At 38.3% G+C, this 20,770-nt stretch overlaps 1 protein-coding gene across 1 annotated transcript; it reads right to left on the bottom strand.

Moving 5' to 3' along the window:
• Positions 1-2,900: 2,900 nt before the first annotated feature.
• On the bottom strand, positions 2,901-19,161 carry LOC123749885 (ABC transporter F family member 4-like). Its single transcript, XM_069306135.1, has 4 exons — positions 18,936-19,161; positions 11,405-12,301; positions 9,197-9,289; positions 2,901-3,040 (listed from the first exon to the last, which is right to left on the bottom strand). Exons 1-4 carry the CDS (start codon positions 19,159-19,161, stop codon positions 2,901-2,903), a joined length of 1,356 nt encoding a protein of 451 aa, XP_069162236.1.
• Positions 19,162-20,770: the final 1,609 nt, after the last annotated feature.

Below are 20,770 nucleotides of genomic sequence, written 5' to 3'. Positions count from 1 at the left end.
TAAATTCTTAATAGATTTTTTGGCTTTAAATTATTAATAGATTTTTTGGTTTTTAAATTCTAAATAGACCTAAAGGTAATTAGCTGATCGTTTGATGCAAATAATCTATCAACTATCTTGAAAATAGGTGCAACATTAGCAACCTTCCACGACTCTGGCACTCTGCCTGATTCTAATGATTTATTATATATATGGTAGACAATGGCTAGCAAAGCTCCTCTTTGCATTCCTTAAGCATCCTGGCAAACACTTCGTCAGGCCCTGGGGATTTGTTTGGCTTGAGTTTTACTATTTGTTTAATAACATCCTCCCTGGTAACTACTAAACTAGTCAACCTGTCCTCTTCCCCACCTACATAGACTTGTTTGGCTCAAGGTATAATGTTCAGTTCTTCTTTAGTAAATACCGATATAAAATATTTATTTAAAATACTGCACATCTCTCTGTCATTATCAGTTATCTAACCTGTCTCAGTTTTTAATGGACCTGTCCTTTCTCTAATCTTTGTTCGATATAACTGAAAAACAAAACTTTAGGATTTGTCTTTGCTTGCCCTGCGAAGTGAACTTCATAGTTTCCTTTTGCCCACCTTATCTCTTTTTTAACATTTCTAACAAGTTGGACGAATTCTTGTTCCAATCTGACTTCCTCATTCTTAATTCTTTTGTACCAAGCTCTCTTTCTACCTATAAGGTCCTTCAGGTCCTTTGTTATCCATTTTGGGTCATTATTATTCTATCTATTCAATTTGTATGGTAAACTACGTTCCTATGCCATGCTTAGAATATTTTTAAAATAAGCTAAATTTTGAATCCACATCGAAATCCCTTTTTACATCACCCATCGCTGGGTTTACGTTTCGCTCCAAGACCAACCCACACCCTTATGCCCAGGACGTTCCAATTATTTCACCCAAAACATTTCTTAGATAATTGAACTCTGCTTTTCGAAAATCTTGTACTTGCGCAGAATTACCATACACATTAACTGAACTTCTTTTGAACTACCAAGCTAACTACACATTGCTAACATTCACCTGCTTTTGAACAGCATTGCAAACATTCAGCTTCTTTGGAACTACCAGGCTAATTATACACTTAACCTTCTTTGGAACTACCAAGCCAGCTACACAGTATTAACATCTTTGGAACTATCTAGGTAGCTACACATTATTAACATACACCTTCTTTGAAACTACCATGCTAGCTACACATTATTAACATCTTTGGAACTACTAAGTTAACTACACATTTTAATATCTTTGAAACTTTCAGGCTAGCTACACATTAGTAACATCTTTGGAACTACCAAGCAAGCTCCTCATTATTAACATCTTTGGATGTTAATAATGTGCAGCTTATAATAATAAAAAATAGTATTATATAACATTACATTATATATATTGTATAATATATATTGTATTATATATATTGTATTATATATTACATAATAATAAAAAACTACCAAGCTAGCTACACCTTGTTATTATCTTTCGAACTACCAAGCAAGCTACACATTATTAACATCTTTGGAGCTATCATGCTAGCCACACATTATTAACATCTTTGAAACTACCAAACTAACTACACATTATTAACATCTTTCGAACTTATTAACATCTTTAGAACTAGCTACGTATTATTAAGATCTTCGAAACTACCAAAGAAAGGTAAACATTATTAACATTTTTGGAAGTACCAAGTAAGCTACATATTTTGTACATCTTTGGAACTACCAAGCAAGTAAATTATTAACATCTTTGGAGATATCATGCTAGCTACACATTAATAATAGTGTGTAGCTTGCTTGGTAGTTCCAAAGATGTAGAAAATATGTAGCTTGCTTGGTACTTCCAAAGATGTTAATAATGTTTACTTTTCTCTGGTAGTTTCGAAGATCTTAATAATACGTAGCTAGTTCTAAAGATGTTAATAAGTTCCAAAGATGTTAATAATGTGTAGGTAGTTTGGTAGTTTCTAAGATGTTAACCTTCAACTATACAACTACTATGATGATCAACCCACACATCAGGAAAGTGAAGCAACGACGACGTTTCGGTGATGATCGATGAAGATTAAGCTACCCAAGAGGTGGCACGGGCATGAATACCCCGTATGTGGTAGATTTATTTGGAGTGAATGTGATCTTTAGTAGTGAAAGGATATACTACGTGCTATGCTCCCATTTTGATAATCAGTCCTTACTATGTGGCAGCAATCGCGTGGGAGGACACTGCTTGACAGTACTTATAAAGGTGTCCAACTGCTAGATACTTGAAAGAAGAGAGGAAGGAACAGGTAAATATAAGGTGAGAGTGAGGTTAGGAGCAGGTAGGAGAAAGGTAAGAATAAGATAAATGTAAGAAGAAGGTATGACAAGAATAATGTAAGAATAAGGTAAGAATATGATGAATGTATGAATATGATGGATGTATGAATATGATCAATGACAAATTTGATGAGTGTAAGAAAAAAAAGGTAAGAATTGGAGGGAAGGTAAGAATAATATAAGGAGTAGGAATGACCAACATGGGCAAAGCTACGTCAGATCGCGATTGTTAAGATGGTTAGAGCATAAAAGTATGCTGATGCTGTGATTCAAATAGTTCTTTAGAATGAACTACCGAACGATGTGTAGTTCACCATCTTAGGATCTACACATCGATAATATACATATACTGACTTATAAATTACCAACCAGCCCAGATACACATCGTTGCTATATGATCAACTATTGCCAAGTTCATATTCCACTGTTTTAATTATTATTATTAATGGCGTTTCTTGCGGCTTGGTAATAAACACTAGATATTGTATTTATTGTAAAATACAAATAATATTTAATAATAATATGTTTATAATTGTGGCACATGAGGTGACAACTAATATACGATGAGCCAGTCAACACGTACTGTTATGGTGGGCGGCACAACACCGACATTTGCTACCACTGCAGCCCTTCTTAATCTCTCGCTCTTCTCGGCCACACTTAGACTTGCAGGTTCCCTTCTGTTTCTTGCACTTTTTCTTGGTTTTGCACTCTGCAAGAATATATTTCAGTTATTGCAAACATTTGTCGTCCTATGAAGTCAACTTAAATTGCACTGACTTACAAGAGATTAGTGCACATCTCATGTACTCGTACTCAAGAAAAATCAACAGCATTTGCCAAAAAGTATGTTTAGGATGACAACGAATATGGTGTCATATTATAAATACAGTATTGCAATGATGCTTTAAAAGTTCAGTACATATCTATTGTACGACAGTAGTCATGTAGCAGTCGAGTAATATCTGCTTCAACATCAACAAGGCTTTACTAGTGATTATTCATTTGCTAAAGACTGATAGAACTGTAGTTCCATCCGTTCTTATTTTTCTAATTAACTTACATCGTAGACACAAAGAGTTTCATATTTTATCTTAACAAATTGTTAATACAAGCAGACAAGAATGTTTCCGCATATTTTTAATAAAGTCGCATTATAATAAATATTTAATTTGCTTTAAACTTTAACTTAAAAATAATAAAAAAATATTGGCATGCGAGCATTAATTAAGAGTTTAGTGTACAAATACAGAGACTTGCTGCACATAAGAAGTAATTTGGCTACACAACCTGATCAACTGACTTCGCCGACAACATCATCAGTTTCATGCAACACTGAGCATAATTAAAGGACATAACAAACACAAATTCTACATGCACATATTACCCTTGCAATATTATAACATATATTGAATGCGCTATAAAAATATTGTTTGACAGACTGTATGTTGAAAGTTTTTGTATAATTATACATAAAACAAATAAAATACTGTAAAAAGTGTAATGATATATAAAAAAATATCATATAATGTAAATCACTGGTGATGTGTTAAAAGAATAGAATGATGCAAACTGCCATCAGATGATAAATCAAGTCAGTTTGAGCTCGTCAGTTTGGCCTATCACATTAACTTAACATTTATACTCCACAAAAAGAGTTGAAAAACACCAACTAATATGAAGTAATTATCCATACTATAATGTTAAGGATGAAGAAAGCATTGCGCAGTACACTCACTGGCCTTGTGCGGGGCGCAGCATCTGCAGCTGGAGGAGCCCTCACAACCCTTCTTGACCTCACGTTCCCCTGCTGAGCACCGTTCATCACATCTGCCACCGTGTTTCTTGCACCTTCTCGTGATTTTACACCCTGTTAAAGCTTATTATTAATATATATATATATATATATATATATATATATATATATATATATATATATATATATATATATATATATATATATATATATATATATATATATATATATATATATATATATGACAATGTCAGACCACGGAGGAAAAATGAAACAGGAATTTCCTTAAGTACTTTCGTATATTAAATACATCTTCAGAAGGTCCTTCTGAAGATGTATTTAATATACGAAAGTACTTAAGGAAATTCCTGTTTCATTTTTCCTCCGTGGTCTGACATTGTCACATTCTTAATCACGTGTTTATTTTCGTGATATACACACACACACACATATATAGGGTGTGAGTTTTCAGTTGCATATTGTCCTGGGGACCATTCAGGCTTGTTCGCATTTGTGTTCCTCACGTGTGCCCCAAAGAATGAGGTGATTTGGTAAAATGCTATGCCCAAGATTACTATCCGAGTGCCGGCTGTGGGGTGGTTCAAATAGCCTCGGCTATCACCTCATTATGTCCGGTCGTGATGGTCAAGTGGATTAAGGCGTCTTGTACATACCAGTTGCGTTGCTTCTGGGAGTATGGGTTCGAGTCACTTCTGGGGTGTGAGTTTTCAGTTGCATATTGTCCTGGGGACCATTCAGGCTTGTTCGCATTTGTGTTCCTCACGTGTGCCCCAAAGAATGAGGTGATTTGGTAAAATGCTATGCCCAAGATTACTATCCGAGTGCCGGCGGTGGGGTGGTTCAAATAGCCTCGGCTATCACCTCATTATGTTCGGTCGTGATGGTCAAGTGGATTAAGGCGTCTTGTACATACCAGTTGCGTTGCTTCTGGGAGTATGGGTTCGAGTCACTTCTGGGTTGTGAGTTTTCAGTTGCATATTGTCCTGGGGACCATGCAGGCTTGTTTGCATTTGTGTTCCTCACGTGTGCCCCAAAGAATGAGGTGAATTGGTAAAATGCTATGCCCAAGATTACTATCCGAGTGCCGGCGGTGGGGTGGTTCAAATAGCCTCGGCTATCACCTCATTATGTCCGGTCGTGATGGTCAAGTGGATTAAGGCGTCTTGTACATACCAGTTGCGTTGCTTCTGGGAGTATGGGTTCGAGTCACTTCTGGGGTGTGAGTTTTCAGTTGCATATTGTCCTGGGGACCATTCAGGCTTGTTCGCATATATATATATATATATATATAAATATATATATATATATATATATATATATATATATATATATATATATATATATATATATATATATGTATATATATATATATATATATATATATATATATATATATATATATAACTGAAAACTCACACCCCAGAAGTGACTCGAACCCATACTCATATATATATATATATATATATATATATATATATATATATATATATATATATATGTCGTACCTAGTAGCCAGAACGCACTTCTCAGCCTACTATGCAAGGCCCGATTTGCCTAATAAGCCAAGTTTTCCTGAATTAACATATTTTCTCTATTTTTTTTCTTATGAAATGATAAAGCTACCCATTTCATTATGTATGAGGTCAATTGTTTTTTATTGGAGTTAAAATTAACGTAGATATATGACCGAACCTAACCAACCCTACCTAACCTAACCTAACCTATCTTTACAGGTTAGGTTAGGTTAGGTAGCCGAAAAAGTTAGGTTAGGTTAGGTTAGGTAGGTTAGGTAGTCGAAAAACAATTAATTCATGAAAACTTGGCTTATTAGGCAAATTGGGCCTTGCATAGTAGGCTGAGAAGTGCGTTCTGGCTACTAGGTACGACATATATATATATATATATATATATGTCGTACCTAGTAGCCAGAACTCACTTCTCAGCCTACTATTCAAGGCCCGATTTGCCTAATAAGCCAAGTTTTCCTGAATTAATATATTTACTATAATTTTTTTCTTATGAAATGATAAAGCAACCCTTTTCTCTATGTATGAGGCAATTTTTTTTTTATTGGAGTTAAAATTAACGTAGATATATGACCGAACCTAACCAACCCTACCTAACCTAACCTAACCTATATTTATAGGTAAGGTTAGGTTAGGTAGCCAAAAAAAGCTAGGTTAGGTTAGGTTAGGTAGGTTAGGTAGACGAAAAAACATTTATTCATGAAAACTTGGCTTATTAGGCAAATCGGGCCTTGAATAGTAGGCTGAGAAGTGCGTTCTGGCTATTAGGTACGACATATATATATATATATATATATATATATATATATATATATATATATATATATATATATATATATATATATATATATATATATATATATATATATATATATATATATATATATATATATATATTTATATAAATTAAATAAATATGTTTGTAAGTAAACATATATTGGTGTAGTGGATTAGCTTTCCATTCAATTCGATTAAGGACCATTCTTTCTGCAGTTTTGGCCAGACAGCTTTTTAATGAGATGGGTATTGGATTTCCTGGGTTTTAGGTTTTTGAATGGGAACTATAATTACACTGTTTAAAGAGAGTGGTCGAGTTCTTGTTGCCCATACTCTGTTGATGAGATTTAAGAAGGCTTCTTCTCCTCTTTCTCCTAGCTTGGCTAGCATGTTGTAAGGGATTTTGCCATCACCTGGAGCTGTATTTTTAGTTTTCTTTGTAGCGCTTCTGAGTTCTTTCAGATTGAAAGGTTGGTCCAGTTCGTCAGGTAAGGCTAAAGCATCATCTACTTTTTTTCCATCTTGCTGCTTTAAGTCTTTGTTGGTGAGTCAGAGTTGCTTGAGGAAGTTGAGTGGAACTAGCTCTTGAAGCAAATAGATTTGCTAACCTTTCTGCTTCATGTTCTGGATGAACATAATGCGGAGGAGCATGAGGCGATTTTCCTTTGGCCTTGTTGATCTGCCTCTAGATGTCACCCAAGGATGTATGCTGATTTAGCTTGGCACACCACTCGAGCCATTTCCCCTCTCTGATTTTTGCTGTTTCTTCGTGCATATGATCTCGGACAGCTCTAAGAAGTCCCAGATTAGCTTCGGCTCTATCTCTTCTAAAATTCTTTCGTGCACCATTTAGTCTGTTATGTAGTTCTTTGATCCTATCACAGTAATACCAATGGTCCTTACGTTGTTGGGTAATTGTTTTCCTCTTGGAGATGGCGTAATTTGCTGCTCTATGCATTGCATTTACTAAATCTTTTTCCACTTCTTCGGTGTTGTCAGGAGGAGTGTAGTTTTGGTGCCAAGTTTCGAGAGATTCCTGAAACTTCCTCCAATCTGCTTTGATAAAGTCCCATCCGGGCTCGGGAGCTGGAGGTCTGGGAGGTAGTGCTATATATTAATAACTGTTTTTGTGGCAAAGTGGTCACGGGTCAGAACATGATCAACTGACAAATGACACAACTCATAAATACTGGTAGTAACAAACGTGAGAGCCAGCTTTCCCCCACCAGTGTGGGTTGGTTCCGTCGAATTAAGCAACCTGATTTCAGGCACTTCATAAAAAAGGTGTTCAATATGTCTTCCGTTGGCGTCGGTTCTTGGTGAATCAAGTAGTAATTCACTATGAGCGTTGAAGTCGCCAGAGATGATAGTAGGTGTAGTGACTGCTATTTCAAAGATTGCTGAGAGATCCATGTCGTGTTCTCTATGGCTCCTGTATACATTGAAGATGGACAGCATTGAGTTCCTCATAGTGAGATTAACTCCCAAGATTTCGACGTTCTCGCCACATTTAGGCAGGTCTGTGACTGCCGTGGCATTGATATGATTTCTTACTAGAATTGAATTGCCTCTGGTGTGACCTTGTGCCATAGGGCAGTGGAAACCTTGATAACCTAGGATATTGATATTCTTTCAGTCCTGGTGAGTGTTTCTTGAAGTAGAACAATACCAGTGTTGTCCTTGAAAAGCACTGCTCTGAGTGTTTTCGCTTTGTTTTTGAATCCTTGAATATTCCATTGCATATTGATATTGCATATTGATATAAATATTGCATATTTTCTAGTGTGTGGTCTGGTCAACATACTTCAGCCACGTTATTGTGACTCATCGCCTGCATTCCATTGCATAATCTTGAGATTGTTCATTATTCCGTTATAGTGGAATCATTGAGTCCATGTTAGTGTTTACAGTGCTGATTTTCCCGACGGCTTGTGTCTTCTTGACTGGAGTGGAGACTTTTTTCTTGGTGGGTGAGGAGACTCTTAGTTGGGTTGGAGCTTCACAATGTGGTCATGGTAACACACAACACAGTCACAATGTGGTCATGGTAACACACAACACAGTCACAATGTGGTCATGGTAACACACAACACAGTCACAATGTGGTCATGGTAACACACAACACAGTCACAATGTGGTCATGGTAACACACAACACAGTCACAATGTGGTCATGGTAACACACAACACAGTCACAATGTGGTCATGGTAACACACAACACAGTCACAATGTGGTCATGGTAACACACAACACAGTCACAATGTGGTCATGGTAACACACAACACAGTCACAATGTGGTCATGGTAACACACAACACAGTCACAATGTGGTCATGGTAACACACAACACAGTCACAATGTGGTCATGGTAACACACAACACAGTCACAATGTGGTCATGGTAACACACAACACAGTCACAATGTGGTCATGGTAACACACAACACAGTCACAATGTGGTCATGGTAACACACAACACAGTCACAATGTGGTCATGGTAACACACAACACAGTCACAATGTGGTCATAGTAACACACAACACAGTCACAATGTGGTCATGGTAACACACAACACAGTCACAATGTGGTCATAGTAACACACAACACAGTCACAATGTGGTCATGGTAACACACAACACAGTCACAATGTGGTCATAGTAACACACAACACAGTCACAATGTGGTCATGGTAACACACAACACAGTCACAATGTGGTCATGGTAATGCTCGTTACGAGTCACAGTAACGTTGTCAGGGTAAAATGGACATATAAACAAGGAGATACTTACTTCTTTTGTCATCGACAAGTCCATATGACTTCACATTCTGTCTAAAACGATGTCCTTCACCCAAGGTTGGTCTTCCCAGAGTGTCCTTGGAAGCTGGAGACAAAACCTCGGTTATTATATAATCTCAGAATATAAAAGTTATTCTACACCTTTAACTATGCCAGTGTTTTTGTCTACTTCCAATGTTTTCGTCGTAAATTTCCACCCCAGGCTTTACACATTGTAATACTTTTGTACACAATATATACACGTGTATTTTCAGCAAGATTTAAGCCAGCCAATATGACTTGTACGATCCAAACTGAGAAAACCGATAAAACTGGCAAGCTGAGTACCATGGAGGGAGCAATTACATCAATGGAAACCTTACCACAGCCTAGTACCAAGTTGAGGGACGGAATTATTAGAACAAAGCACTAAGCCATTAAGACTATATAACACTGGGAATGGATCAGGATAAATATTTGGGATGGGGCGAGGGAGGGGAAGGAATGGTGCCCAACCACTTAGACGGTCGGGGACTGAAACCTCCATGAAGTGAGATCGTCGCTCTATCGTCCAGTCTAAGTGGTTGGGTAGTACCAAGCAGAGAAAACCAACTTGTATTGGTTAAATAGTCTCTGGCCAGTCTACTTTCCTTTAAAACGGGATAATATTTTATATCTGGATGAACGAGGATGCAGGGCTGTGACACAAACATATGTCTATCTTGGTTCACACCCACATCCCCGTATGGTTAACTTGTATCTAAGTATCTCTATGTTAAGCCTTTAAGTCTCTTTCCGTTAAACGCCTAAGTATTTCTCCAATAAGCCTTTATGTCTCTTGCAATCCCTTATAATTTTGGATGCATTATATATGCCTTAAAATAATGACATCAAACATTGTGTTTATCAATACAAAATAGAATACGAAATAATGGCTAAAATTGGATAAGTTTGGATTGTTGATTTCTGGGAACAAATTATTGGGATAGATGGATTGTTTCAAGTATAAGTTATACAAACATATCAATAAGTTTGGATTGATATAAATAGCTGCCTCGTGTAGGACCACGGGCCTTCTGCAGTTTCATTTCTTTTTATCTTGATAGTTTTTGAAACACTACTGATCTTGACCATAAATATGTTGGACAAAGAAATTTGTCAAAAACACAAAAATAATCAAGTATAATATTTTTTTTTTCCTTTTAGATCTAATATTAACCTATTGACGAGTAGCTGTTGATCCTATTAATCACTTGTCACTACAGTGATATTATTTTTTTATTTTTTTTAAATATTACATTTCAAGACTTAAGGTCACGCCTTTTACTTTCGAATCTACACAAAGAGCTTCTAGTAGGAGAAGATACCAACGCTGGTTCTTTAAAAGTGTTTAGGACAGGTATTCCCTTCCGTGAAGGGAACATAAAATTTCTTTAACACAGGTGAGGCCATTCAAGTTTATAGTATTAAGTCAACAGCCTATGTCGGCTCATTTAAATTTTTTACTGCACTTGAATGGAGAATAAATCCTATCATATATAAAAATTTTAATAAACTTGTGTCGAAGCTGAGGCTTAAGCTTCAAGATAGCATTTTTAATACATTGCATGTCATTGAATTACAGAATGATCACGAAATACAAAGCTCTCTTGGGAATTGATAGTTAGCCCCCATAACATGGGTGTGCCACGAACCGGAGGGCACTTGCAAACTAAATATTCGAATAAGCCACAAGAACTATAAATAACTTTTTTTTATCAAAGTAGTCAAACAAAAGGAATAAATTGAGGAGTGAAATAGTGGAGGCAAACTTTTAACTCGGACTTAAATGTAGATACGACTTAAGCCAATATATCCGGGTACACGTATATAATGATATTGAAGGTTAAAAGGCTGAAGGATGAAGCTCAGCACCATGTGCACATTAAGGTTCATCTAGGGAAGTAAGCACACATCCCCACATCAAAATAGCAGGTCACCACCAGAGGGAAATCCAGAGTTTGCATTATGACAACATGTTGAGGGTGTGATAATGAACGCTCACATTTTAAGCGAAGAGACCATAAGCTGCTCAAGATCTGAACAGTTGGTAAAAGGTTAACAAGTGTTTGTGTTTATTATATATGTTTTAGCTGTGCTTACTTCACCGTAGTATTTCTTGGCTTGCGGTCTGTCACTATTCCTCCCTCTGTTGGTTCTAGTTAACCAGACCCACACCTACCTTTCCTCCTTCCTTCGCTCAGGATCTTCTTCCGTAGGTTCACTTTGTTCATGTCTTGATCCTTTCTTCTTCCTTTAGCCTTTTTCTTTGCATATTTTCTTTTCTGTTTCTTGATTTTCACATTTCCTTTAATTTGTTTATTTTTACTACGTTCTCTCTTACCTTTAGTATTTTCCATTTGTATTTTTCCTTTGATTCCCTTAACTTTCTTTGGTCTTGTGCCACGTTTGTTGTCTTCCATTCCTTTGTTTTTCTTCACTTTGTTTAGCATTTTGAGACGTTTACTCTCATCCATTCGCCTGTTTTCATTATCTTTATTTGGTTTTCTTTGCCGCATTGTCTTTCCTTTGTTTTTGTGCATTTGTTTACGTATACCATTTATTTGTTTACGTTTCCGTTTAATCTTTGAATTTGCTTTATGTCCTTTCCTTCTTTCTTTTTGTGTGTTGCTTGTTTTCTTTTTCATTAATTTGTTCATATTTTTCACATGTTTTTTGCGATATTTGGTCTTCTCAATGTTTTTGTTTAGCTTATTTGTGTTTTGTTTCCGTAGATGTTTAATACTTGGCTTAAGTTGTCCCACTTTTCCTTGTCCTCTGCGACGCTGTGTCATTTCTTTTCCTCCAGGTTTGTGGTTTCTACCTCGTGTTCTACGACGGTCAGCTCCGGTTATCTTACCACCTCCCACAATGTTCTTCTTTCTTCCATTCCTCTTGCTCTCTTGACTTTCCTTGCCCTTTTTCTTCTCATTTCTGTTATGACGTATTTTCTTGTTAGTTTTCTTGTGTGTTTTATTGTGTTCTCTTGGTACTCTTGCGGAGTTGTCGTCGCCTCTGGAACGTTTGTTGAGACCTTCCCTTCTCTCCCGCTGAAGCCGTCTTGACCCAAGGTCCTCCACTGTGAAAAACACCAGTCAAATGTTAAACAGTAAAATGCCTTACTTAATATCATATATAAATTATTTACATTTAAGTTGAACAAAATATTCGGAAATGTTATCAGACATTACACATAACTTCTTGAAAAAAATAAATATCCTTAAATGAGAATGTGAAGAGATGAACATTTACTCATTAAAATTAATAGTCATACATTAATAAAGTTTATTCACAAACATTTGCACATACACAACAAGTACAAGTGACCTTCACAGAGATTACATACTCTTAACTGTCCATCTGGGTGTTACAGTAATTCTTTAATATTACGTATCGAGGATGGTACACTGTATATTAACTAAGTTAGTACAGTACTCTGTTGTGTCATTGGCTGAGGAATGCATTACAAACCTAAAAGGCTTCCTGATAATAACCATGAGAAGTCAAGTGTGCCATACTGATTCATACTGTTGGTGTATACTGACACAAGCATCAGATGTAAAGCTCAAGCTGCTGCCAAGAGGAATACACGCAGGTGGTCAGGCGGATCATTCTCATGTATTTTGTTATAATAAAGTGGTCTCAAACGCTTCTTAAAGAACTGCAACAGGATCGATGGATATCATATGGGAAACAAATATAATTTTTATATTCCAAGAATAAGATTGATCCAAAGCAGAAATCTCACGTAAATAAAAGATTGTATATTGAAGAATCGAGTAGCATAAATATTACATTTTACTTCATTCTAATTAAAGGTTTTTGTGTTAACTGTTATTATTTAATATGAATTACTGAAATGGACTGTTATAAGAGTTATCATTACGCTTCAACATTTCAAATAAGGAACTCAAGAATTTTCAGCTTTAAGTATCACCGTAGACAACTATAATATTTGCTTAATGTAATACATCCCATTTAGCACTTTTGGATGAAGAATAAGGTATTTTTTGAAAGTGAACTGGGTTGTTAGAGTGGTATATGGTCATTGGAACGTGATCAGGTCCTGTGAGAGATCCAGGTGATATGTAGTGATGAAGATGATTTCCTAGTCTTTTCGTAAAGCTAAAATCAGGCCTAACAGATCCAGTGGGTGAATATATCGGTATAAAATCTGGTAAAAAAATTAATTAAATTGTTAGGGAGATTAATGCTTTGGTGTATTATATGATGTTGAGGGTTGAGGCCTGCTATTAGAGTGACAGGTTATATCTTGAAATGATTTCGGGGCATTTTAGTGTCCCCGCGGCCCGGTCCTCGACCAGGCCTCCACCCCCAGGAAGCAGCCCGTGACAGCTGACTAACACCAAGGTACCTATTTTACTGCTAGGTAACAGGGGCATAGGGTGAAAGAAACTCTGCCCATTGTTTCTCGCCGGCGCCTGGGATCGAACCCAGGACCACAGGATCACAAGTCCAGCGTGCTGTCCGCTCGGCCGACGGTGGGAGAGTATATTTTGTGTAAATGGTTAATTTTTATGTAAATGGTTCTTCTTATGTATGTATATTGTTGGTCATGAAGTCTTTGTGATGCCAAAGGTATCTGTAAAGTTCGAGTTTATTGTTGGGTTTATTTAGAAATTGCAATGCCCACATGTGCCTCTCCACGTGAATGGTGAGTATTGTAGCCATATTGTCTGATCGTCGGTGAGTTTTTAATGTATTTGCTGGTTAAAAGTAGAACGTCAAGTCTCTCGATCTCAAATGAGCCACCTGGTGTCGAATGTTAAAGTATGTTCTAACATTAGGATGTGTTACGTCTAAGAATACAGATGACATTTGTATACGTAGATCTGAGCTCATGGACAGCGTCAGAAATCTTATCAGCCTACAACACCATCGATTTTTTTACCATAATCAGAATTTCTTTGGAAATATATTATTTAGATATTAAAACTACGATAATAAAATTTAACCAAAGAACCCTAACATATGAAGGATATGCTGTTTACATTCCGTTAATGTATTCACGTGGAACATCGGTGTTGCTATTAAAAACTTCGTCTATTGTGGTAACTATTATGTTTTGAGAAAGTCAATAGGGGATTCGAACCCGAAAACTTGGTACTCCCAAGCACACGCCCTAGGCCAGTACACCACGATATGGCCAAAACTAATGCAACCTGGGATTGAACTGAATCCTCTAGAGGTCCAGTGGATTCCATTGAAGGCCAATCAGTTGTTTTAAACCTTGTCCTCATTCACTCTGGGTGTGGCCCAGGAATTCTACCTCCAACGCTTCTCTTATTTCACGTGGCATCAGTTAACATTGATACATCATGTAAATGTGACTTCACTTTGTATTAATGTTTTCTTTGCTAACGACATCATAAAATGTTGTTGTGGTCAAATAAATTAAAATGTTTGTTTCATACCCTACATGTATTCCTGATTTAATGTGATGGCTACCCTCTCTATTCTCCTCGACTTTTTATATATTTTAACAGAGTATTGTTCAGATTAATTTTGCTGAATATATGTCAGTTCTTGATCAGTTAAGTCTATCGTGTAACAAAGTGAACAATGTTTAAAAGAAGTTTATCAGTAAACCTTTTCAGTCCAATGAAGCACAATAATTAATCTGTAATTGAGTAGTAAAGATAAGGAACACTTTACTAAATGTATCAACTGAGACACACTAAAGTGTATTTATTTATAAATTGGCTGGGTAAACGTTTGAATATAAGTACAGTGTTTGATCCACTACAAGACTTCCATACACTAAGATATTCACTGGAATTTTATGGTCTATGTGTGTTCCACTTAACTCTTTGGTTTGGTGTTAGGCTTAAGGCCTATCAACCTTGGAAGGTTATTAAGACAACCATGAATTCCTTCCTGATAAGCAACAAGCAGCATACCAGAAGCAGGTATACTCTAGTTTTGGGCATAGTTGAAAACTAAAGTAATCTTTCAGTTTATATTCATCGAGAAGCCGGGAACACGTCTGGGTGTATATATCGGTGATAACATGTGTATAACATAAATATACTCACTGAGGCAGCATCGGGCGCCATGAAGGCAGTCATCATATTCAGTGAGGATGGCGAGACAGTCAGCCCGGGCCTCCACACACACTCCTCCACCTGTGGTGCACGTCCTGCTCTCGCTCTCCTGCAAGCATATTGATGCATATTTTCAGTGCAAGTTGATGACCTCAATGTTGCAAGTATTTTCTCTGTCCTTCAGTATTATAAATTACAGACTTTCTGTGTTGTGTACAAATATGTACGTGTCCTCAGGGAGGAATTCCGCTCACTGGAATGGATTCAGCACAACTACATAACTATCTACTATCTACTAAGGTTAGATTAGCTTAAGGTTATGATGGACAAACCACATATCAGAAAGTGAACAAACGACGGCATTTTAGTTCGTCCTGGACCATTGACAAGTCGTGTAAAAGGAGAGGATTGTGTCATGGATGAAGATTAAGCCACCCAAAAGGTGGCACGGGCGTGAATAGCCCGAAATAAAGGACAGGATGTTCTTGACAAATATATAAGGTAAGAGAGCGAAAAGATAGGGGAGGATCAGGTAAGAATAGGATGAATGTAAGAAAAAGATACAAATAGGATGAACGTAAGAATAAATTAATATATGATGAATGTAAGAAAAAGGTAAGAATAGCATGAATGTAAGAAAAAGGTAAGACTAGGATGAATGTACGAATAAGGTAAGAATATGAGGAATGTAAGAATAAGGTAAGAATAGCATGAATGTAAGAATAAGTAAGACTAGGATGAATGTAGGACTTTGATTAAAGGTAAGAAATAGGTAAGAATAGGATGAGTGTAAGAATAAAATAATAATTGGATTAATGTAAAGATAAATGTAAGGATAAGGTAAGAATAAGATGAATGTAAGAATAAGATGAATGTAAAAATAAGATCAATGCAAGAATATCATGAATGTAACACTAAGATGAATGTAAAAATAAGAAAAGAATAGTATGAATATAGAAATAGATTGGAATATGATGAATATAAGAAGTCTTTTGAATTCCTGTGACTTGACGTCCGAGTGGATAGTGCTCGGGGTTCGTAGTTTTAAGGGTCCGGGTTCGATCCCCGGCCGAGGCGGAAACAATTGTAAAGAGTTTCTTTCACCTTGATGCCTCTATTCACCTAGTAGTAAATAGGTACCCGGGAGTTAGACAGCTGCTACGGCCTGCTTCCTGAGAATGTGGGTGTGTGAAATTTAGGATTAAGGAATTGCCCGAAACGCTATGCGTGTTCTAGGGTGTACAAGAATGTAAGAACTCTTGTATACATAAATAAAAACAAAAAGAATAAGGTAAGAATGGGATGAATGTAAGAATAAGGTTATAATAGGAATAATGTAAGAATAAGAGGAGGGAAAGAGTAAGAGAAATATAAGAGTAAGAAGAAAGATACGAATAAGAAAAGGGTAGGAATAAAAAATCACATTTGTTAAGAAGGTTAGAACATTTAAGTATGTATTGTGAAAAGGAATAGTCAACAGCAACAAAGCCATTGTTAAAGTTCATGTTGGGTATGTTGGGTATCAGAGCCGATTCGACATGATGGTGAATACGTGTTCAATTTAAATTATAAACAAATACTTATTGTGTGTGTGTGTAAGTGGTTGAGTTTGTGCATGTTTCTGTATGTGTATGTTTGTGCTCACCTAATTGTGCTTCCGCGGGTTGAGCTTTGTCTCTTTGGTTCCGCCTCTCAACCGCCAATCTACTGGTGTACAGATTCCTGAGCCTACTGGGCTCTATCGTATTTACATTTGAAACTGTGTATGGAGTCAGCCTCCACCACATAACTTCCTAGTGCATTCCATTTATTAACAACTCTGACACTGAACAAATTCTTTCTAACGTCTCTGTGGCTCATCTGGGTACTAAGTTTCAACCTGTGTCCCCTTGTTCATGTCCTACCCGTGCTGAAGAGTTTGTCATTGTCCAAACTGTCAATTCCCCTGAGAATTTTGTAGGTGGTTATCATGTCTCCCCTTACTCTTCTGTTTTCCAGGGACGTGAGGTTCAGCTCCTTTAGCCTTTCCTCGTTGCTCATTCCTCTCAGTTCCGGAACGAGCCTGGTGACATACCGCTGAATCTTCTCTAACTTTGTCTTGTGTTTAACTAGGTATGGACTCCAGCCTGTACTCACCTAATTGTACTCACCTAATTGTGCTTGCGGGGGTTGAGCTCTGGCTCTTTGGTCCTGCCTCTCAACCGTCAATCAACAGGTGTACAGGTTCCTGAACCTACTGGGCTCTATCATATCTACACTTGAAACTCTGCATGGAATCAGCCTCCACCACATCACTTACTAATGCATTCCATTTGTCAACCACTCTGGCACTAAAAAAGTACTTTCTAATATCTCTGTGGCTTTTGGGCACTCAGTTTCCACCTGTGTCCCCCTAGTGCGTGTGCCCCTTGTGTTAAATAGCCTGTCTTTATCTACCCTATCAATTCTCTTGAGAATCTTAAATGTGGTGATCATGTTCCCCCTAACTCTTCTGTCTTCCAGCGAAGTGAGGTTTAATTCCCGTAGTCTCTCCTTGTAGCTCATACCTCTCAGCTCGGGTACTAGTCTGGTGGCAAACCTTTGAACCTTTTCCAGTTAAGTCTTATCCGTGACTAGATATGGACTCCATGCTGGGGCTGCATACTCTAGGATTGACCTAACATATGTGGTATACAGAGTATTGAATGATTCCTTACACAAATTTCTGAATGCCGTTCTTATGTTGGCCAGCCTGGCATATGCCGCTGATGTTATCCTCTTGATATGGGCTGCAGGGGACAGGTCTGGCGTGATATCAACTCCCAAGTCTTTTTCTTTCTCTGACTCTTGGAGAATTTCATCTCCCAGATGATACCTTGTGTCTGGCCTCCTGCTCCCTACACCTATCTTCATTACATTACGTCTGATTGGGTTAAACTCTAACAACCATTTGTTCGACCATTCCTTCAGCTTGTCTAGGTCTTCTTGAAGCCTCAGGAAGTCCTCCTCGGTCATAATCCTTCTCATAATTTTGGCATCGTCAGCAAACATTGAGAGAAATGGATCTAAACCCTCCGGGAGATCATTTACATATATCAGAAACAAGATAGGACCGAGTTCAGACCCTGTGGGACTCCTCTGGTGACTTCACGCCAATCTATCTCACCCCTCACCGTAACTCTCTGCTACCTATTGCTTAGGTACTCCCTTATCCACTGGAGCACCTGCCTGTCTCTCTAGCTTATGTACCAGCCTCTTATGCGGTACTGTATCAAAGGCTTTCCGACAATCCAAGAAAATGCAGTCCGCCCAGCCTTCTCTTTCTTGCTTAATCGTTGTCACCTGGTCGTAGAATTCTATTCAGCCAGTCAGGCAAGATTTATCCTCCCTGAACCCATGTTGGCGATTTGTCACGAAGTCTCTTCTCTCCAGATGTCTTTACTAGGTTTTTTCTCACGATCTTCTCCATCACCTTGCATAGTATACAAGTTAGGGACACTGGCCTGTAGTTCAGTACCTCCTGTCTATCCCCCTTTCTGTATATCGGGAATACATTAGCTGCTTTCCAGATTCTATGCAGTTCTCCTGTTGCTAGTGATTTGTTGTGCACTATGGAGAGTGGCAGACACAGTGGTTCTGCTCCTTCCTTTAGTATCCAAGGGGAGATACCATCTGAGCCTATAACCTTTGACACATCCACTTCTAGCAAGAGCTTCCTTACATCCCCACTGGTAATCTCAAACTCTTCTAGTGGTTCCTGGTTAACTATTCCCTCTTTTATCTCTGGAACTTCCCCTTGCTCTATAGTGAATACCTCCTGGAATTTCTTATTCAGTTCCTTGCACACTTCCTTGTCGTTTGTAGTGACTCCGTCTGCACCAATCCTTAATTTCATTACCTGTTTCTTTACTGTTGTGTTTCTCCTGATGTGGCTGTGCAGCAATGTAGGACGTGTGTTTGCCTTGCTTGCGATGTCATTTTCGTATTGTCTTTCTGCCTCTCTTCTCAACATGAAATATTCATATCTGGCACTCTGGTATCTTTCTCTGCTCTCAATTGCCCTGTTATTTCTATAGTTTCTCCATGCCCTTTTACTTTGCTGCTTAGCTAGCCTACATCTCTGATTAAACCATGGGTTTCTCATCCTCATTTCATTGTTTTCCTTTTGGACTGGGACAAACTTGTTTGCTGTTTCCATGCACTTCTGCGTGATGTAGTCCATCATTTCTTGTACCCTCTTTCCCCTGAGCTTTGTTTCGTATGTTATATCTGTTTGGAATTTTTTTATCTCCTCATAGTTTCCCTTTCGGAATACCAGCCTTTTGTTTTCAGTACCCTTCCTCGAGTTCAATAACCCTTCTTCAATCAGATACTCAAACACTAGTACACTGTGGTCGTTCATTTCTTCTGGGGGCCTCGAATCCGATTTCCCTTATGTCGGTGTCGTTCAGAGTGAAGACTAGGTAGAGTCTCGCTGGTTCCTCATTTCCTCTCATCCTTGTGGGCTCCCTCACATGATGGCTTAAAAAGTTTCTTGTGCACCTCCATTAGTCTGGCTCTCCATGTTTCCTCATCTCCATGTGGTTCCTTGTTCTCCTAGTCTATCCTTCCGTGATTGAAGTCCCCCATGATGAGCAGATGGGATCTATTTCTACAGGCAGCAGAGGTTACCCTTTCAATTATTGTGTTAACTGCCATGTTATTGTTGTTATACTCTTGCCTGGGTCTTCTGTCATTGGTGGAGGGTTATATATCACTGCTACTATTACTTTAGGTCCTCCCATTGTCATGGTGCCTGTTATGTAGTCTCTAAATCCCTCGCAGCCCAGGATAACTATCTCTTTGAAACTCCATTTCTTTCTCATTAGTAGGGCCACTCCACCTCCTCTCCTTCCTTCCCTTTCTTTCCTAATTACTGTGTAGTCCTGGGAAACACCACATTTGTTATGATTCCTGAGAGTTTTGTTTCTGTGAGTCCGATTATATCTGGGTTCACTTCTTGTGCTCTTTCTCTGAGTTCACTTGCCTTGCTTGTGATCCCATCTAGGTTTGAGTACATGACCCTGAAACTGACTTTCTTCTGTCCTTTCTCAGGTCCTATTGCTTCTCCTGAAGTAGGGAAACAGGGAGGGACAGAAATGGGAGGGCCTATGAAGGAGGACCTGGGGGATTTGGGGTGTGCAAGGGGCTAGGCAGATCTGGTACGGGAATGGTGGTGCAGGAGGATGGGCTTGGGAGAAGGGGGGGGGGGGGGGTTAGGGGAGAAATGAGGGCTTGGGGGGGTGAAAAGCGGGGAAGGCTTGGGGGGATGAGGGGGAGGTTCTGGGGAAAATGGGAGGAGGGATGGCTTGGGGGGAATGGGGAGCAGAAGAGGAAGGAGGGCTAGGGGGGGGGTGGTTGGGGAAAGAGAGTGCTGAGGGAAATAAGGAAGAAGGGAAGGCTTAGAGGAGTGGGGGTGAAGGGAGGGCTCAAGGGGCTGGGGGATACTGGAGGGCTTGGGGCGA

This window comes from Procambarus clarkii, chromosome 56, assembly GCF_040958095.1.
Source record: "Procambarus clarkii isolate CNS0578487 chromosome 56, FALCON_Pclarkii_2.0, whole genome shotgun sequence".
Taxonomy (NCBI): Eukaryota; Metazoa; Arthropoda; class Malacostraca; order Decapoda; family Cambaridae; genus Procambarus; species Procambarus clarkii.
This window is presented reverse-complemented; position numbering and strand designations above follow the sequence as displayed.

Excerpts from the sequence above, each read along its gene's own strand:
- LOC123749885 (XM_069306135.1), bottom strand. The coding sequence starts at position 19,161 with ATGAAATTAAGGATTGGTGCAGACGGAGTCACTACAAACGACAAGGAA. Across the intron at positions 9,290-11,404 it reads GAGCGAAGGAAGGAGGAAAG|CTTCCAAGGACACTCTGGGA; the intron begins GTAGGTGTGGGT and ends TTTTGTCTCCAG. Across the intron at positions 3,041-9,196 it reads ACTTGTCGATGACAAAAGAA|AGTGCAAAACCAAGAAAAAG; the intron begins GTAAGTATCTCC and ends ATATTCTTGCAG.